Below are 19,555 nucleotides of genomic sequence, written 5' to 3'. Positions count from 1 at the left end.
ATCTTGTGGCGCCGCCGGGCGCGCCTTCTTCACAGGCCTCTCAGAAGGGAGTGGCTGGGTTCCGCCATCTTGGGTGCGGCACAGCGAAATGGACTCACATTTCAAAGTGGTATGGGGAAAGGCTGGCATAGCTGGCTTAGATTCTCATAATGTGTGTGTGTGTGTGTATATATATATATATATATATATATATATATATATATACAGTAGAGTCTCACTTATCCAAGCTAAACGGGCCGGCAGAAGCTTGGATAAGCGAATAACTTGGATAATAAGGAGGCATTAAGGAAAAGCCTATTAAACATCAAATTAGGTTATGATTTTACAAATTAAGCACCAAAACATCCTGTTATACAACAAATTGGACAGAAAAGGTAGTTCAATATGCAGTAATGTTATGATGTAATTACTGTATTTACGAATTTAGCACCAAAATATCATGATATATTGAAAACATTGACTACAAAAATGGCTTGGATTATCCAGAGGCTTGGATAAGCGAGGCTTAGATTAGTGAGACTCTACTGTATATTTATTTATTTATTACAGCATTTGTATCCCGCCCTTCTCACCCAAGAGGGGACTCAGGGCGGCTTACATATATAATATAAAAGCACATATATAATAATAATGCAATACATTGCAATTCAATTAAAATTAATTATATATAGATATATGCGCGCACACAACATATATATATACATACATACACACAACATAGTTTTTCATATATATGTTTATATAAATATGCTGTATACTATATATACACACAGCATATATACACGTTACGTATCGTCTTGAAGGGATATATATATATACATGCACAAACATGTATATACACAACACAGTCTTTTATATATATATGTATACACAGCATATATACGCACATTACATAGTTTTATATATATACACACAATATACTATACATTCATATATATATATATATACACACACACACAACATATATATATACATACATACACGCAACAGTTTTTCATATATATGTATATTTAAATATGCAGTATACTATATATATATATGTTGTGTGTGTCTATATAACATATATATACGCACAACATAGTTTTCTATATGTGTCTATATATAAATATGCAGTATACTATACATATATACACAACATGTTGTTGTGTATATATACACATGCGCACAACATATATACAGACACAGCACATAGTTTATCAAATATATACGCACAACATAGTTTTCCATATGTGTCTATATATAAATATGCAGTATACTATACATATATACACAACATGTTGTTGTGTATATATACACATGCGCACAACATATATACAGACACAGCACATAGTTTATCAAATATGTCTATATATAAATATAAATATGCAGTATATTATATATGTTGTGTATATATGTGTGTGTAATATACTGCATATTTATATATAGATATATATGAGAAACTATATATATATTTATATATTCCTATTGTGTGTGTGTTGCATTTATATTTTATACTTCACACACACACATACCAAATATATATATATATATATATATATATATATATAAAATACATATATACACTGTATATATGTTTATATATAGGTGTCCCAAAAGTCACCATACATATGGGAAATTATAGCAAAATGTACCTCGATTTACAAAATATTGATTGCAATCTTTTGCTAACATAAATGTAGTCTATTTTAATATTTACATAAGAGTATATGCAATATAAAATATATAAATACAAAGTATATAAATACTGTATATAAAATAGTATTATATATATAAAGATAGATATAGCTATATTACTCAAAATATGTAATATGAATTAATTTTGCACCGATTACACAAACAACTGGAACTTATATCTGATTTATTAGAGCCAGATGCCAAAATATTCTCAGAAGTGTCCCATCTTATTCTTCGCTTCCATGGAGCTCTTGCTTTTTTTCCCCCTACCATGTGATTATGTTCTTCTTGCATTCCCTATACACTTCCACTCACTTTCTGGTTCTGAGCCATTTCATAACTGGCAAGAACTGTATTGGATCTTAAGAGCAAGGGGAAGCTGAGTCATTTCTACTGCCATGGATGCAGATTTCCTGGGAAAGAAATATAACTATGCTCTATGGGGCTTTGCTGATGTCCACACCGTAGAAAGTACATTTAGCAAGGCAGGCTCCATTAGTCCTTAATAAAACATCTGTCTGCCTTAAAAAAACAGTTTCAGATTGCAGCCGCAATTAAACTTACTGATTTCAGTCCCATCTGCACTGCCATACAGTTGAAACTGCATTATGTGGTCAGTGCAGTTTCATATAGCGCAGTTTAACTGCATTGAATGGCATTGAGCAGTCTACATTGACCCTATAATGCAGTTTCAAAGGGGTTGCTTTCAGGCTTTCGAGGCCTTTTTATTTAATTTTATAAAAAACATATATTTTTATAAGTTCTACAAGACCCTAGGTACCAAAAGGAAACTTAGGGTGCAACTATGCAGAGAAGTAATGCAGTTTGACGTCACTTTAATGGCTTGACTCAATGCTATGGGATTCTGGGATTTGTAATTTGGCATGGCGAAAGACCTTGGAAAACTACAACTCCCATAACTCAATCACATTATGCCATGGAAATTAAAGCGGGGTCAAACTGCATTCATTCTACGGTGCTGATGCACCCAAAAAGTCACAGTTTAGGTGAAAATGTAGATCTGGATTCCTTTTTAATTGGTCTGTGGCTGCTACAGTTGTCTACTAGAAATCTGGTATAATTGCAGGAATGGCAGCATGATATATTAGATCAGGCTATTTCGCAGCTCTAATTCAATTAAGTCCAATTATGAAAGCTAGCCAGGAAGAGAGAATGTGCGCTAGGCTGGAGCAACCATGAAAATGGATTAAACAAATAATGGACGATCGTTTTCGTTGATATAAGGAGGCAATACAGCCATGATTTGCATATTTATTTTGTTCATTTTCATGGTTTCCTCCTTTTTGTTGAAATTGTCCACATGCTTGTGGATTTCAGTGCTTGTCTGTGTAGTCTGACATGGCTGGCTGATAATCTGAACAGAGGATGGGCTGGAGATGTCACTGCCTTTGTCCTTTCATTGCTGGTGGATACTTCCCAGCGAATATCAGGTGGTGCAATACCAGCTAAAGCAGGGGTCCCCAAACTAAGGCCCGGGGGCCACATGCGGCCCATCGAAGCCATTTATCCGACCCCCCTCCTCCACATGCCTTTCCCACCTCCTCCCTCGCCTGGTGCATGCCTTCCAAAACTTTGCTTGTTTATAATGGTATTTTAATTATTATTTAATTATTAATTGTTAAGGGGTGCTTTGCTAATGCTTTTGGTGCACAAAGGCAGAAGGTGGTTGGACTAAATGGCCCAAGGAGTCTCTTCCAACCCTCTTTATTATTATTATTATTATTATTATTGACAGAAGGACACAGTATAACACAGCAAATGAGATGTATATGCTGGTTTTCGTATCACAAAATCACAAGTCGAACACTTCCCAAGCATTTAGGACTGTGTGATTTATTATTATTATTATTATTATTATTATTATTGACATAACAACATAGTCTGACACAGCAAACAAGATAGATATGCTGGATTTCGTATCACAAAATCACAAGTCGAACACTTCCCAAGCGTTTACAACTGTGTGATGTATTTTTGGTGATAAACACTTGGGAAGTTATTATTACTATTATTATTATTGTTATTATTATTAACAACATTGAGGCTAGGTGGCCATCTGTCAGGGGTGCTTTGCTTGTGCTTTTGGTGCACAAAGATAGAAGGGGGTTGGACTGAATGGCCCAAGGGGTCTCTTCCAACTCTCTTTATTATTTTTATTATGATTATTATTAACATTGAGACTGTATTTGTTCCCATTTTGTTTTCTTACTTTAATATAAGATATGTGCAGTGTGCGTGGGAATTTGTTCATAGTTTTTTTTAAAAAAAACTATAGTCTGGCCCTCCAACAGTCTGAGGGACCGTGAACTGGCCCCCTGTTTAAAAGGTTTGGGGACCCCTGGGCTAAAGGGTGTAATTTCTCCAGTGGCGTAGACATCCTGTGGTAATGCGTCATGTCTCATTAAGAGCCACATCCACTGTTTTAACGTGGTGAGATGTATTCCACACTGGGCATGCATATTCAGCAGCAGAGTAGCAAAGCGCAAGGGCAGATGTCTTCACTGTGTGCGGTTGTGATCCCCAGATTGTGCCAATCAGCTTTCGTATGATATTATTTCTAGCACCCACTTTTTGCTTGATAGTCAAGCAGTGCTTTTTGTAAGTCAGGGCACAATCCCTGGGAACTCCCTAGTATTTTGGTGTGCTGCAATACTCCAGTGAGATTCATTCCCAGGTCATCCTCAGAGCTTGAGATGCTTGTCTGTTCTTAAGGTGAAAAGCACACATCTGCGTTTTAGATGGATTAGGAATCAGCTGGTTTTCCCTGTAATATTTATTTCTTTATTTGCGACATTTAGATCCCACCCTTCTCACCCCGAAGGGGACTCAGGGTTGCTTACAAGTTATAGATACATACAATATATTATATTATTAGCATAGCACAATATAAACATTATACATTACTATATTGTACTATACGACTGTACTGCAATATTATTCATAATATTACGTATAATGTATAATATACAAATATAATATTGTATTATTATTATTATATTGTACTACATTATAATATTACTATCAATATTTATTTATTTCTTTATTTGCGACATTTAGATCCCACCCTTCTCACCCCGAAGGGGACTCAGGGTTGCTTACAAGTTATATGTACATACAATATATTATATTATTAGCATAGCACAATATAAACATTATACATCACTATATTGTACTATACGACTTTACTGCAATATTATTCGTAATATTACATATAATATATAATGTACACTTATAATAGTGTATTATTATATTGTATTACATTATAATATTATTATCAATATGATATGTATATACAATATATTATATTATTAGTATAGCATAATATTAGTATTATATATTACTATATGGTACGATACGACTATACTGCAATATTTTTTGTAATATTACATATACTTTATTGATAATAATGTCACAATGTAATACAATATAATATTAATTATATATTATATATTAAATGTAATATTACTACATTTAAGTACTACTCGGGTGAGAAAGGCGGGGTAGAAATGCTGTAAATAAATAAATACTACAGTAATAGTATTATCATATAATGATATAGTACAATATACAGTAGAGTCTCACTTATCCAAATCGCTTATCCAACGTTCTGGATTATCCAACGCATTTTTGTAGTCAATGTTTTCAATAAATCGTCATATTTTGGTGCTAAATTCGTAAATACAGTAATTACTACATAGCATTACTGTGTATTGAACTACTTTTTCTGTCAGATTTGTTGTATAACATGATGTTTTGGTGCTTAATTTGTAAAATCATAACCTAATTTGATGTTTAATAGGCTTTTCCTTAATCCCTCCTTATTATCCAAGATATTTGCTTATCCAACATTCTGCCGGCCCTTTATGTTGGATAAGTGAGACTCTACTGTAGTAATTTAATGCTTATGTTGTGCTATGCTAATAATATATTGTATGTACATTTGATTTGTAAGCTGCTTTGAGTCCCCTTCGGGGTGAGAAAAGCGGGATATAAATGTAGTAAATAAATAAATAAATATATTGATATAGTACAATATTGTAATGTAATGCATATATTGTGCTATGCTGATAATATATTGTATGTACATTTGATTTGTAAGCCACTCTGAGTCCCCTCTGGGATGAGAAAAGCGGAATATAAATGTAGTAAATAAATAAATAAATATATTGATATAGTACAATATAGTAATGTAATGCTTATATTGTGCTATGCTGATAATATATTGCATGTACATTTGATTTGTAAGCCGTTCTGAGTCCCCTCCGGGATGAGAAAAGCGGAATATAAATGTTGTAAATAAATAAATATATTGATATAGTACAATATAGTAATGTAATGCTAATATTGTGCTATGCTGATAATATATTGTATGTACATTTGATTTGTAAGCCGCTCTGAGTCCCCTCTGGGATGAGAAAAGCGGAATATAAATGTAGTAAATAAATAAATAAATATATTGATATAGTACAATATAGTAATGTAATGCTTATATTGTGCTATGCTGATAATATATTGCATGTACATTTGATTTGTAAGCCGTTCTGAGTCCCCTCCAGGATGAGAAAAGCGGAATATAAATGTTGTAAATAAATAAATATATTGATATAGTACAATATAGTAATGTAATGCTAATATTGTGCTATGCTGATAATATATTGTATGTACATTTGATTTGTAAGCCACTCTGAGTCCCCTTCGGGGTGAGAAGAGCGGGATATAAATGTAAATAAATAAATAAATATATTGATATAGTACAATATAGTAATGTAATGCTAATATTGTGCTATGCTGATAATATATTGTATGTACATTTGATTTGTAAGCCACTCTGAGTCCCCTTCGGGGTGAGAAGAGCGGGATATAAATGTAAATAAATAAATAAATATATTGATATAGTACAATATAGTAATGTAATGCTTATATTGTGCTATGCTGATAATATATTGTATGTACATTTGATTTGTAAGCCGTTCTGAGTCCCCTTCGGGGTGAGAAGAGCGGGATATAAATGTAAATAAATAAATAAATATATTGATATAGTACAATAGAGTAATGTAATGCTAATATTGTGCTATGCTGATAATATATTGTATGTACATTTGATTTGTAAGCCACTCTGAGTCCCCTTCGGGGTGAGAAGAGCGGGATATAAATGTAAATAAATAAATAAATATATTGATATAGTACAATATAGTAATGTAATGCTAATATTGTGCTATGCTGATAATATATTGTATGTACATTTGATTTGTAAGCCACTCTGAGTCCCCTTCGGGGTGAGAAGAGCGGGATATAAATGTAAATAAATAAATAAATATATTGATATAGTACAATATAGTAATGTAATGCTAATATTGTGCTATGCTGATAATATATTGTATGTACATTTGATTTGTAAGCCACTCTGAGTCCCCTTCGGGGTGAGAAGAGCGGGATATAAATGTAAATAAATAAATAAATATATTGATATAGTACAATAGAGTAATGTAATGCTTATATTGTGCTATGCTGATAATATATTGTATGTACATTTGATTTGTAAGCCGCTCTGAGTCCCCTTCGGGGTGAGAAGAGTGGGATATAAATGTAACAAATAAATAAATAAAATGTCTTTTATGAATGACTGAACTGGGTGACGCCAGTGTTTGTGACGTCACTGCCTCCTCCCCATTCATTCAATTTCCCAGAGGCGGCTGATTGGTCCGAGTTGCCGGGCTGCCAGCATCACATGATCCAGCCTGCGCGTCATGTGACCGGCGCTGCCTGTTTTCCTTTTTGCCCCTTCCCGCTCGGTCTCAGTCTCAGCCATGGCGGCGGCGGGAGCGTGTCCTGGGCTGCTGCTCCTCTTCCTTCTCTCGATTTTGGGCTCCAGGGCGTCGGTCTGGCCCCAGCCGAGGTCTCTGAGTGTGTCTCCGCTGGGAGGCTGTCTCCTTAACTCGCGACGATTCCGCTTCGGTTACAGCAAGGCCTCGGCGGTGGGTCCCGGCTGCTCCGTCCTGGACCAGGCCTTCCAACGATACTGGAAGCTCCTCTTCCCCTTGGGACGCAGGGAGGCCGGTAGGAAGCACAGGTGCAGGGGCCTTTACTTGGGAGTCCTGCTTCTCTGGAGGCTAGTTCTCTGGCCATCTGTCGGGAGGGCTTTGATTGTGTACTTCCTGCCTGTCACAATGGCGTTGGACTGGATGGCTCTTGGGGTTCTCTTCTGTCCCACCCCATTTATATATATATATATATATATATAATATATATATATACACAATATAATTTACAAAAGGTAAAGGTTTCCCCTGATGTTAAGTCCAGTCGTGTCTGACTCTGGGGGTTGGTGCTCATCTCCATTTCTAAGCGAAAGAGCCGGCGTCGTCGGTAGACACCTCCAAGGTCATGTGGCCGGCACAACTGCATGGAACTCCATTGCCTTCCTGACACATATATATATACAATATAATTTACAATAGGTAAAGGTAAAGGTTTCCCCTGACGTTAAGTCCAGTCATGTCCGATTCTGCGGGTTGGTGCTCATCTCCATTTCTAAGCCGAAGAGCCGGCGTTGTCCGTAGACCCCTCCAAGGTCATGTGGCCGGCACGACTGCATGGAACGCCGTTGCCTTCCCGCCAGAGCGGTACCTATTGATCTACTCACATTGGCATGTTTTCAAACTGCTAGGTTGGCAGAAGTTGGAGCTAACAGTGGGTGCTCACTCCGCTCCCCAGATTTGAACCTGGGACCTTTCGGTCTGCAAGTTCAGCAGCTCAGCCCTTTAACACACTGAGCCACCGGAGGCTTTTTAACATAGCACAATCTAAACATATATTGTACTATACGACTATCCTGCAATATTGTTAGTAATATTACACATAATATATAATATACACCCTATATATATACATACCCACCCCCAGTGGTGCAGTGCTTAAACTGCTGAGCTGCTGAACTTGCTGACCAAAAGGTAGGAGGTTTGAATCTGGGGAGCGGGGTGGGCTCCCACTGTTAGCCCCAGCTTCTGCCAACCTAGCAGTTCGAAAACATGCCAATGTGGGTATCACTCCGTCAGGAAGGTAACAGCGCTCCATGCAGTCATGCCAGTGACCACATGACCTTGGAGGTGTCTACAGACAACGCCGGCTCTTCGGCTTAGAAATGGAGATGAGCACCAATCCCCAGAGTCGGACACAACGACTTAATATCAAGGGAAAACCTTACATTAACCTTTGGTTGTCAGAACCTGGGGCTGACAGCGGGAGCTCACCCCACTCCCCGGATTCGAGCCTCTGCCCAATGTCAGCAAGTTCAGTAGCTCAGTGGTTTAACCTGCTGCGCCAACCTAGCAGTTCAAAACCATGCAAATGTGATTAGATCAATAGGTACCACTCCAGCAGGAAGGTAAGGCACTCCATGCAGTCATGCCGACCACATGACCTTGGAGGTGTCTACAGACAACGCTAGCTCTTTGGCTTAGAAATGGAGATGAGCACCACACCCAAGAGTTGGATGTCAGGGGAAAACCTTTCCTTTATACACACACTGGCTTCTTCCTTCCAGGCAAATAGCAACAGGTTACATTAGAGCAATCTGCTTGTTTATCTCTTGCAATAAAAGATAAAGTTTCAGATTGGCCCTATTCCAACTCAACATGTCTTTTAGCTTTGGGCCATCCTTCCTTTTCTCAGCTCCAGAGGAAAGCAGCTCAACTTTTATGTAACTTTTTGTACTGGACTCTTTGTGTCCTTGATACTTTGCACAGTTATTTGGATAAAGTTGACCAGACATTGCTTTCAAGGAATTTTTACCAGGGCTTGGGGAAGAAGCAATACTTTTATGGGCCATAGATTCTGGAGGATTCTGGATACTGTAGTCCAGAAAATACATTTCCCAGTCCCCGAAGTTGTGTTTTGCAAGCAACAGAGGACATAATGCAAGCAACAAAAGTGTGAATGTGGCAAGAGGTTGGGCTGGGAGATGAACAATTACTTCAGCTAAGCTTAGTTACAGTTCCTCAATTTACTTTTTTTATGTGAGATTCTATCTTGCTCCGGGTGCCGACACAGACAAAGCATTTCAGTCTCTCAAGATGGCTCTAGTTTACTCCTGCTATGAAAAAAATGTTGATATTCCAGTCTCCCATCACCTGGCTAGTAGACTTTATTGCTAGGAAAACTATGGGAGCAGATAGATAGATAGATAGATTGCTATATAGTGGTCTAGTACAATATTGTAATATACAATGCTAATATTCTGCTATGCTAATAATATAATACAGTATATTGTACCATAGAGTCTCACTTATCCAAGCTAAACGGGCCGGCAGAACCTTGGATAAGCAAATATCTTGGATAATAAGGATTAAGAAAAAGTCTATTAAACATCAGATTAGTTTATGATTTTACAAATTAAGCACCAAAACATGTTATACAACAAATTTGACAGAAAAAGTAGTTCAATATGCAGTAATGTTATGTTGTAGTTACTGCATTTACAAATTTAGTACCAAAATATCACGATATATTGAAAACATTGACTACAAAAATGCCTTGGATAATCCAGAACCTTGGATAAGTGAGTCTTGGATAAGTGAGACTCTACTGTATGTACATGCAATATTGACCATAATATCTTAATGCAATATAATACTCATAATACAATATAATAATATAATAATTCTATTATATTGCATGTATTATTACTAATAATATTGCAGTATATTGTGCTATGCTAATAATATAATATATTGTATGTATATATAACTCGTAAGCCGCTCTGAGGCCCCTTCGGGGTGAGAAAGGCAAGATAGAAATGTTGTAAATAAATAAAGAATGTGTAGAGGCATATCTGCGCTATTACATTAATGCAGTTTGACATTACTTTAACTGCTGTGGCTTATTGCTATGGAATGCTGGAGGTTATAGTTTGGTGAGGCAAAGAAGGTTAAAGGCCTTATCAAAATACAATAATTTCATAGCATTGAGACATGGCAGTGAAAGTCATGTCAAACTGCATTAATTGACATTAGTTCGTCTTCCTGTTTCTCCGCGTCTCTCTCTTTTTCAGCTTCAGACATATTGTAGGAGGAAAATAGGGAGGAGAGAGTACAGTCCGGTCTTGGAAGCTGACTTCAAAAAACAGATAAATGCAGATATCTGTTTTGAAAACAGCACATGATTACATTTTAAGAGTTTTATTGTAAATGGCTTCCTGTTAATTGCAAAACAACAGCCTTAGCCAGTGTGGTTTGGAATTATTTTGCTGTTATTGCAAGCATAACAGCTATACAGAGTTTCTGTTTCAACCAAAGTCCAGTAATGACTAATGAGTTTATACGGAGGACACGGGGTGGGGACGTAAGGGATTGGAGCGTTCTCTGTTTTTCTGTTCCTAACCTATAGTGACCTTAAGGTGAACCTGCCACAGGATTTTCCTGGCAAGATTTGTCCAGAAGAGGTTTGCCATTGCCTTCCTCTGAAGCTGAGAGAGTGTGACTTATCAAAGGTTAGCCAGTGGGTCTCCACAACCGAGCAGGGATTTCAAAGTACTCAAACAACCACACTATGCTAACTTTTAGCACCTATTTTCTCTTCACATCTTCCCTCCAAATGGTTTGGACTCCCTTTATCCCCATCCTCCAGTTAGGACTGATGGGAGTTATAGTCCAAATCATCTTGAAGCCATCAAGTTGGATCAAGTTGAGTCCCTTGAGGAGATAGGGTGGTATATAAAGTTTTATTATTATTATTATTATTATTATTATTATTATTGACACAATGACATAGTATGACACAGCAAACAAGATAGATATGCTGGATTTCATGTATTATTATTATTAGTAGTATTAGTATTAGGTTTCTACAAAGCATAGTAGGTCCTGACCTAGAAAGACTTACAAACGAGGACTGGGTTTGCTATGACACTGGTTGTTTTTAGACTCCCAATTCCCATCAGGCCTGGATAATTGTGAGGGATCTGGAAGGCCATACCTGCCAATTCCTTTTAGAGGCTAATGTTTGCCAAAAGGAAGGTGATAAAGAAAGTGAGAGGTTAAACTGATGATGTGGTCATGGTGCTGTCCCTTCCTTTGTGTCCATCCCATTACTGAGCAAAACAAGGCATGAGATTATTATTATTTATTAGCGACATTTATATCCTGCCCTCCTCACCCTGAAGGTGATTCAGGGCGGCTTACAAGTTATATGTACATTCAATATATTATATTATTAGCATAGCACAATATAAGCATTATATACTGCTATATTATACTATTATTAGTAATATTATATACAATTATAATAGTGTATGATTATTTATTTAATTATTTATTACATGCATTTATACCCTGCCCTTCTCCCCGAGGGGACTCAGAGTGGCTTACATTCTGCCACGAGGGCCAGCAACAAATATACTATAAAACATGACAATTAAAACATGATAAAAAGTATACAAAAATTAAAACGCTGCAAGGCAGCGATGTTGCACCATGATGCATGCAATAATGGTTCTCACCCTTTGTCCTTCCAAATATTTGGTATTTCCAACTCCCAGGATCCCCTGATCATTGACTGAAGATGACTTTGACTTTTGAGGAGTAGATGGCCAAAACATCTGGAGGATTCAAGGTTGCAAATGTGTCGCATGGAAGGCAGTTCTTCAGATCCACAGTTGTTGAGGCCTTTAAAGATCAGATACAGCCCTTTTGAATGGAGATGTTTGAGTAAAAGAAAAGGAGACATTGAAAACTTTGTATTCGTTTCCTTAATTCCCAGTTGTGTTTTGCAGGCAAGCACAACTCTGACGTCCCCGTCTGCCCCGATCTTCTCGTCTCCGTTACAGAGCCAGGTTGCGATGGCTATCCTTCGCTGGACTCCCAAGAGAATTGTAAGAAAAGCTCTCCCTTTGCAATGCTGTCTTGGTGTGGTTGTGTTCCTTTGGAATAGAAGTGTCCAAGGATTGTGTGTGTGTGGGAGGCAACAAGAGTGGCCAAGTGGGCAAATTAATAAGTGGCGAACAGGTGGCCCTGGGTAGGATACATGCATATACTGTAGTACATCTCCAACTCCTGAGAGAGAGGCCAAAGAGTCTAATTCTTGGGTTTGTGTGGGTGGGGAGGTTTTATATTATTGCTATTCATAAACCATCTGGGAGTCCAAAGCAATTCCTGGCCTGCTGCAAATCGTATGATGCCTCTTTTTTCCAGATAAGCTGACAGTTTCAGAGAAGCAGATGCTGCTGACAGCAGATACTGTCTGGGGAGCCCTCCGAGGTAAGATGGATGGGTTTGCTCATTGTCTCACCTTCCGAATGCGTGCACACATACATTAGCCTACTTTTTCAGCCCTTTTTTTTAGACTGAAAAAGCCTCCCTCAGCTTATACTCGGGTGAGGGTCCTGGTTGGTTTATATTCGGGTCAGCTTATACTCAAGAATATATGGTACATTTATTATTTTTCTTTATTATTATTGGTATTATTACATTTATTGTTTTTCTCTATTGTTGCTACTATTACATTTATTTTACTCTATTTTTATTATTAATTTATTATTTCACTCTGATCTTATTATATTTATTTTACTCTATTTATTACTACATGTATTATTTTCCTGTATTTATTATTATTATTACATGTATTATTTTACTCTATTATTATTAAAAGGATACATAAGCACATTTACATTGAAGAAGATGAGAATAGTGATTTAGTCAGAGCTGGACAGTCATCTTAAATTAGAGCTTTATGTAAATATTCAAAAACATTTAACCTACTGATGCTTCAATGAATGCAATTTTATTGGTATCTATTTTTATTTCTGAAATTTACCGCTCTTGGCTTATATTGGAGTCAATGTTTTCCCAGTTTTCTTGTGGTAAAATTAGGTGCCTCGGCTTATATTCGGGTCGGCTTATACTCGAGTATATACGGGTACATCAGAATGGCCAGGGAACATTTTCTGCCCCTACCTTCTGGCCTGGAAGTTATGTCATATGACCTCTGTTTTCATTGGTGCTGATAGATGGTGCAGAGGAATGGGGAGTGGGCTTGTGAGAGCAAAAACACTGCATTTTAAAATACTTCTAATTCATTTTGAACTTCATATTCTAAATCTGACTTTTGGGACTGAGAGGAGGGATTTCCCTTTTTTGTTACCTCTCAGACCTCACTTTGCCTACCCCAACAATGCATTGCATTGGATTCTCCCTTCTTCCACAGGGTTAGAAACCTTCTCCCAGCTTCCACGGAGCGATGAGTATGGGACTGTGAGTACATGCATTTTATATTGGTGGAATACTGATAAAATCTTGCATGGACACTTACAATTGCTGCGGTAATGCAATGGGTTAAGTCCTTGTGCCAGCTGAACTGCTGACCTGAAGACTTGAAGATCAGCATTTCAGTTTGTATCTGTGAGACGGAATGAGCTCCCATCTGTCAGCCCCAACTTCCCATGTGGGGGCATGAGAGAAGTCTCCCACAGGATGGTAACACATGTGGGCGTCCCCTGGTCAACGTCAGTGTAGACGGCCGATTCTCTCACAGCAGAAGCGACTTGTAGTACAGTAGAGTCTCACTTATCCAACGTTCTGGATTATCCGACGCAGTTTTCCTTTCGCCCCGGTCCACAGCTGTCTCACTAGGCAGCAAGGATTGAACTTTTTTAAAAAAATTATCTTTATTATGAATTTTCCAAGGATATACATACAGAGGAATGAAAGAAACACATAAAAGAAAACAACATATGTGTACCTGTGTCATCATAAAAAAAGGTTGCTTCCACAGGAACATCACTTGAAAAGATAAAATAATGAAAGAAGGAAAGAAAGAAAAAAAGAGGGGGGGGAAAGAACAAAAAAGGGGGGGATGAGGAAAGAGGGGGGGGGGGAGAAAGAATCGTGAAGAGGAAAAAAGAGAGAGAAAGGATAAACAAAATAGAATAAAATAAAAAATAGAGTAAACTGGAGTAAAGTAAAGAAAGGAAGTTAAAATGACCTCCGGTCCATTCCACAGGGATACTAAATATCAATTAATCTTTCTACTTCTTACTACACTTGCTACCTTTTTATGGATTTAATTTCCGACAATGTTGCTACTGTAAGTTCATTTGTAGCCAATTTGTTAGTAGCCAATTTTTTTAAGTCAATGTTTTCAATATATTGAGATGTTTTGGTGCTAAATTCGTAAATACAGTAATTACTACATAACGTTACAGTGTTTTGAACTGCTGTATCTGTTGATTTGTTGTAAAACGTGTTTTTGGTGCTTAATTTGTAAAATCATAACGTAATGTAACGTTTAATAGGCTTTTCCTTAATCCCTCCTTATTATCCAACATTCTGCTGGCCCGTTTATGTTGGATAAGTGAGACTCTACTGTATATTCACAATTAGCTTCTGACACAATAAAAAAGTCATGCCTATGTATCATTACAAAATACTATGCATTAGAGTTAGAGATGAGGGATACATTATTTTTCTGTGACAGCTCTTAGGAATTGTGGGAGTTGAAGTCCAAAACACCTGGGGAGCCAAAGTTTACCCATGCCTGATCTAACTTGTCTGTCTTAACTGTTGATCTTCTATATCTATACACTTGGCCATAGTATCATTTCTGAAACCAGAGAGCAAACTCAACTTTGATTATTCCAGACTCGCATCTGCTTCAGCTATAAATCTGGTTTAATCTGCTGTTGGACCATCTTCAGCTCATACTCTCTGCTTCTTCCCTGCCCAGTTCTATGTAAACAAGACCGATGTTGTGGACTTCCCCCGCTTTCCTCACCGAGGGGTTTTGCTGGACACGTCTCGCCATTACCTGCCTTTGAATGTCATCCTGGAGACCCTGGTAAGTCAAAGGGCAGGAGGCCCATCTCAAAGGCCTTGTCGAGAATTTCATCCCTCGGGTTGTTCAGAAACAGAAATCTGGGAATTTTGGGGGGAGGCGTGCAGTAATAATAATGTCATATTATAGTGTTATAGTGGCCATTCCATGTACTTTATTACCTTTAGTCGTTCCCATCCCTAGTCACCGAAGAATACGCATTTTCACATTTTCACTCCCTTTAAAATGGCCCATGGCCTATGGTGCTTGACTATGGATTGGGATTACTATGTTTTAAGTAATTTTAACTTTTGTGAGAAGTGTTATTATATTGTGATTTTATTATGTTACTGTTTTTATTGATGTAATACTGTTTTAGGCTTGTCCCAGTGTAAGCTGCCCCGAGTCCTTCAGGAGATGGAGCGGGGTATAAATAAAGTTTATTATTATTATTATTATTATTATTATTATTATATTTTGATGATTTTTTAAAAATATTCTAAATTTGTTTCCTGTATCAATTATGTTTTGACACTTTTGTTTTACTGATTTTTTTTTGTATTGGTTTTAATAATTTATTACTCTGCTTAGAGATTCCATCATTGGTGGGAAAAGGCAGAATATAAATAAAATAACAATAATGATAGTCCTGTGTGGCCTCCAATGTGATTGTGAGCTGCAAACATGGCTCTCGGGGCTGCAGGAAGCCTGAAAGTTGCACTTTTGGTGATTGGGAATGAATGAGAAAAGGGATATAAAGTGGATGTGTTTGAATCCAATTTGCTTTCTGGATCAGTTGTCATTGAGAGATGAAATTGTGCCGCTTGCTATGGTGTGGCTCCTAAGTTTAAATGACACCTGTCCAAGATGCTCTCACTAACTAGGCACATGTCCCCATATTGGGTCTGCAGTTGAATATTATAGTATAGAAGCATAATATAGAGCATAGTCTGATGGGAAAGCATCAATATGCAGAGAACAGGTTGAATGCAGCCTGTTTGTTTTGAACCCTAGGTGGACTCGGCAGGACTGCCCCTTGAGAACACCTTCCGGCAGTTATTGCTAATCAGTAAATAAATGCTTAATGAATGTCGCCCCTGAGTATGGCAAGAGTGACTTTCAGCTGTTCTCCGAATCCCCAGGATGCCATGGCCTACAACAAATTCAATGTGTTTCACTGGCATATAGTGGACGACCCCTCCTTTCCCTATGAGAGCCTGGCGTTCCCGGATCTCAGCAGGAAGGTAAAGTGTATATCTCTTCTCTCTCTGACCCCTCTGAAACATCTCTGAGTGTAGTCCAGAGAAGTCTGACGTGTCCCATAGAAAAAGAGGGAACTTATCCTGGGATTGAAAAGAGGGATCAGGCTAGTTTTCCACTGCCCTGGAGACACAAAGCAATGGGTCCAAGTGATAAAAAAATATATTTCTCTTGAACATTAGGAAGAACTTCCTGACTGTAAAAGCTGCTCCAAATCTCTGCCTTGGAGTGTGGTGGAAGTGCCTGACTCAACAAGCCTCCGACCAGATTTAGATGCCTTTAATAAATATATTAAATAAATATACAGTAGAGTCTCACTTATCCAAGACTCACTTATCCAACATTCTGGATTATCCAACGCATTTTTGTAGTCAAATGTTTCAATACATCGTGATATTTTGGTGTTAAATTCGTAAATACAGTAATTACTACGTAGCATTATTGCCTATTGATCTACTTTTCCTGTCAAATTTGTTGTATAACATGATATTTTGGTGCTTAATTTGTAAAATCATAACCTATTTTGATGTTTAATAGGCTTTTTCTTAATCTCTCCTTATTATCCAACATACTTGCTTATCCAAGGTTCTGCTGGCCCCTTTATGTTGGATAAGTGAGACTCTACTGTATTACACCCCCCAGTGGCGCAGTGGGTTAAACTGCTGAGCTGCTGAACCTCCTGACCAAAAGGTTGATGGTTCAAATTTATGAAGCAGGGTGAGCTCCCGCTATTAGCCCCAGCTTCTGCCAACCTAGCCATTCGAAAACATGCAAATGTGAGTAGATCAATAGGTACTGCTCTGGCGGGAAGGTAACAGTGCTCCGTGCTCCAGTGGCCACATGACCTAGGAGGTGTCTACAGACAATGCCGGCTCTTCAGCTTAGAATTGGAGATGAGCACCAATCCCCAGAGTCGGACACGACTGGACAATGTCATGGGAAAACCTTTACCTTAATAAATATATGTGAGGACCCATAGATTTCCCTAAGCACTTTACATGACTAAGATTGACTATTGTTAAATACCTGCAGCTATTCCTGTATTTTATTGATTCTAACCAAGGGGTTTTGTGAAGTGAGATATTTATGTTGGCTGTTAGGTTATTCTTTCTACAATTTTTGTACTTTTTGTGTTGCACCTTTGAGTGCTTTGTAAGCTGCCCCGAGTCCTTCTGGGAGATGGTGGCGGGGTATAAATAAAGTTTATTGTTTTATTATTGGAGGCTTTTAAATAGAGGTTGAATGGCCATCTATCAGGGGCGATTTGATGGTGTTTTTCCTGCATGGCAGTAGGGAGTTGGACTGGATGGAACAGCTCTGGGGTATGCACTAGAAAAGACAATAATGTAGATAATAATAACAATAATAATAAGAAGAAGAAGAATGTAGAAGGCAGTAGGAAAATGGTTAGCCATAGTTATGTGTTTGCAAGAGTTGTTGAGATAGAGTAATGTGGAGGTCTCTTATACACTGGAATTGGAAGTCAGCAGCAGTTAACAATAGACAAGGCATTGTTGACACTGTGTTTTTTCAGGGGGCCTACGACCCTGCCACTCATGTGTACACAACTAGTGATGTCAAGACTGTTCTTGAGCATGCCCGGTTGCGTGGCATCAGGGTGATCCCGGAATTCGACACTCCTGGCCACACCCAATCTTGGGGTCGAGGTAAGAGCTGATCAGGTGAATGGATGTTTTCTATACTTTGCAAGAATCTCCCTCCACCCCTTTTCTGATGCTCCTTGTTCCATATGGTTGAAGAGAAGCTGCAACCATAATCTCACTGCTGCCTTTGCATGCCTGTACTAGAATCAGAGTTGGAAAAAAACCCTGACGCTGTCTTGTCCAAATCCATTTTGCCAACCAGGAGGACACCATCAAAGCCTTCCTGACAGATGGCCAGCCAGCCTCTGTTTCAAAACCTCCAGACTTTCAGAGACTCCCCAACACTCCAAGGCAGCAGGAAAGACATCATACCAACCTGAGAGCCAGGAAGATATTTCCATCTTGTCTCCTGTGCCATAGCAACATGCTGTGCTAATTTTATATGCATATATGTAATTTATAATAATTTATAAATATACTAGCTGTGCCCGGCCACGCGTTGCTGTGGCTAGGACTTTATTTTTTTCTTCTTTTTGTTGTGTGAACATAGAGGCGTGGATGAGAGGTTGTGCTGTCAATTTTTGAGGTTGTGGGGTGTTTAGTTTAGTTGTTTTGTCCAATGCCGTGATTCCATTACCCTTTTATATATATAGATAATATATATACATATAATATTGATAATAATATTATAATAGAATACAGTATACTACTAATAATACAATATACAGTAGAATCTCACTTATCCAACGTTCTGGATTATCCAACGCATTTTTGTAGTCAATGTTTTCAATATATCATGATATTTTGGTGCTAAATTCGTAAATACAGTAATTACTACATAGCATTACTGCGTATTGAACTACTTTTTCTGTCAAATTTGTTGTATAACATGATGTTTTGGTGCTTAATTTGTAAAATCGTAACCTAATTTGATGTTTAATAGGCTTTTCCGTAATCTCTTCTTATTATCCAACATGGGCATTGAATGTTTGCCCTATGTGTGTATAATGTGATCCGCCCTGAGTCCCCTTCGGGGTGAGAAGGGCGGAATATAAATACTGTAAATAAATAAATAATAAATAAATATTCACTTATCCAACGTTCTGCCGGCCCGTTTAGCTTGGATAAGTGAGATGTATTTATTTAATATATTTATTAAAGGCATCTAAATATGGTCGGAGGCTGTATATATA

At 37.7% G+C, this 19,555-nt stretch overlaps 1 protein-coding gene across 3 annotated transcripts in view; it reads left to right on the top strand.

Annotated features, from left to right (window-relative positions):
• Positions 1-4: 4 nt before the first annotated feature.
• hexa (hexosaminidase subunit alpha) overlaps positions 5-19,555 on the top strand; it is a 32,526-nt gene continuing 12,975 nt past the window's right edge. Inside the window, exons 1-7 of one of the 3 annotated variants that reach the window (XM_062963370.1) lie at positions 5-109; positions 12,464-12,562; positions 12,882-12,947; positions 13,894-13,940; positions 15,412-15,522; positions 16,641-16,742; positions 18,293-18,425. In XM_062963370.1, coding sequence (XP_062819440.1) covers positions 12,908-12,947; positions 13,894-13,940; positions 15,412-15,522; positions 16,641-16,742; positions 18,293-18,425 — 433 coding nt within the window. In that variant the 5' untranslated portion in view covers positions 5-109; positions 12,464-12,562; positions 12,882-12,907. Of the gene's footprint in view, positions 110-7,456; positions 7,766-12,463; positions 12,563-12,881; positions 12,948-13,893; positions 13,941-15,411; positions 15,523-16,640; positions 16,743-18,292; positions 18,426-19,555 lie in introns of those variants that run through there. The other 2 variants (XM_003229304.4, XM_008123320.3) reach the window with 2 other exon arrangements.

Source organism: Anolis carolinensis, unplaced genomic scaffold, assembly GCF_035594765.1.
Source record: "Anolis carolinensis isolate JA03-04 unplaced genomic scaffold, rAnoCar3.1.pri scaffold_11, whole genome shotgun sequence".
Classification (NCBI taxonomy): Eukaryota; Metazoa; Chordata; class Lepidosauria; order Squamata; family Dactyloidae; genus Anolis; species Anolis carolinensis.
This window is presented reverse-complemented; position numbering and strand designations above follow the sequence as displayed.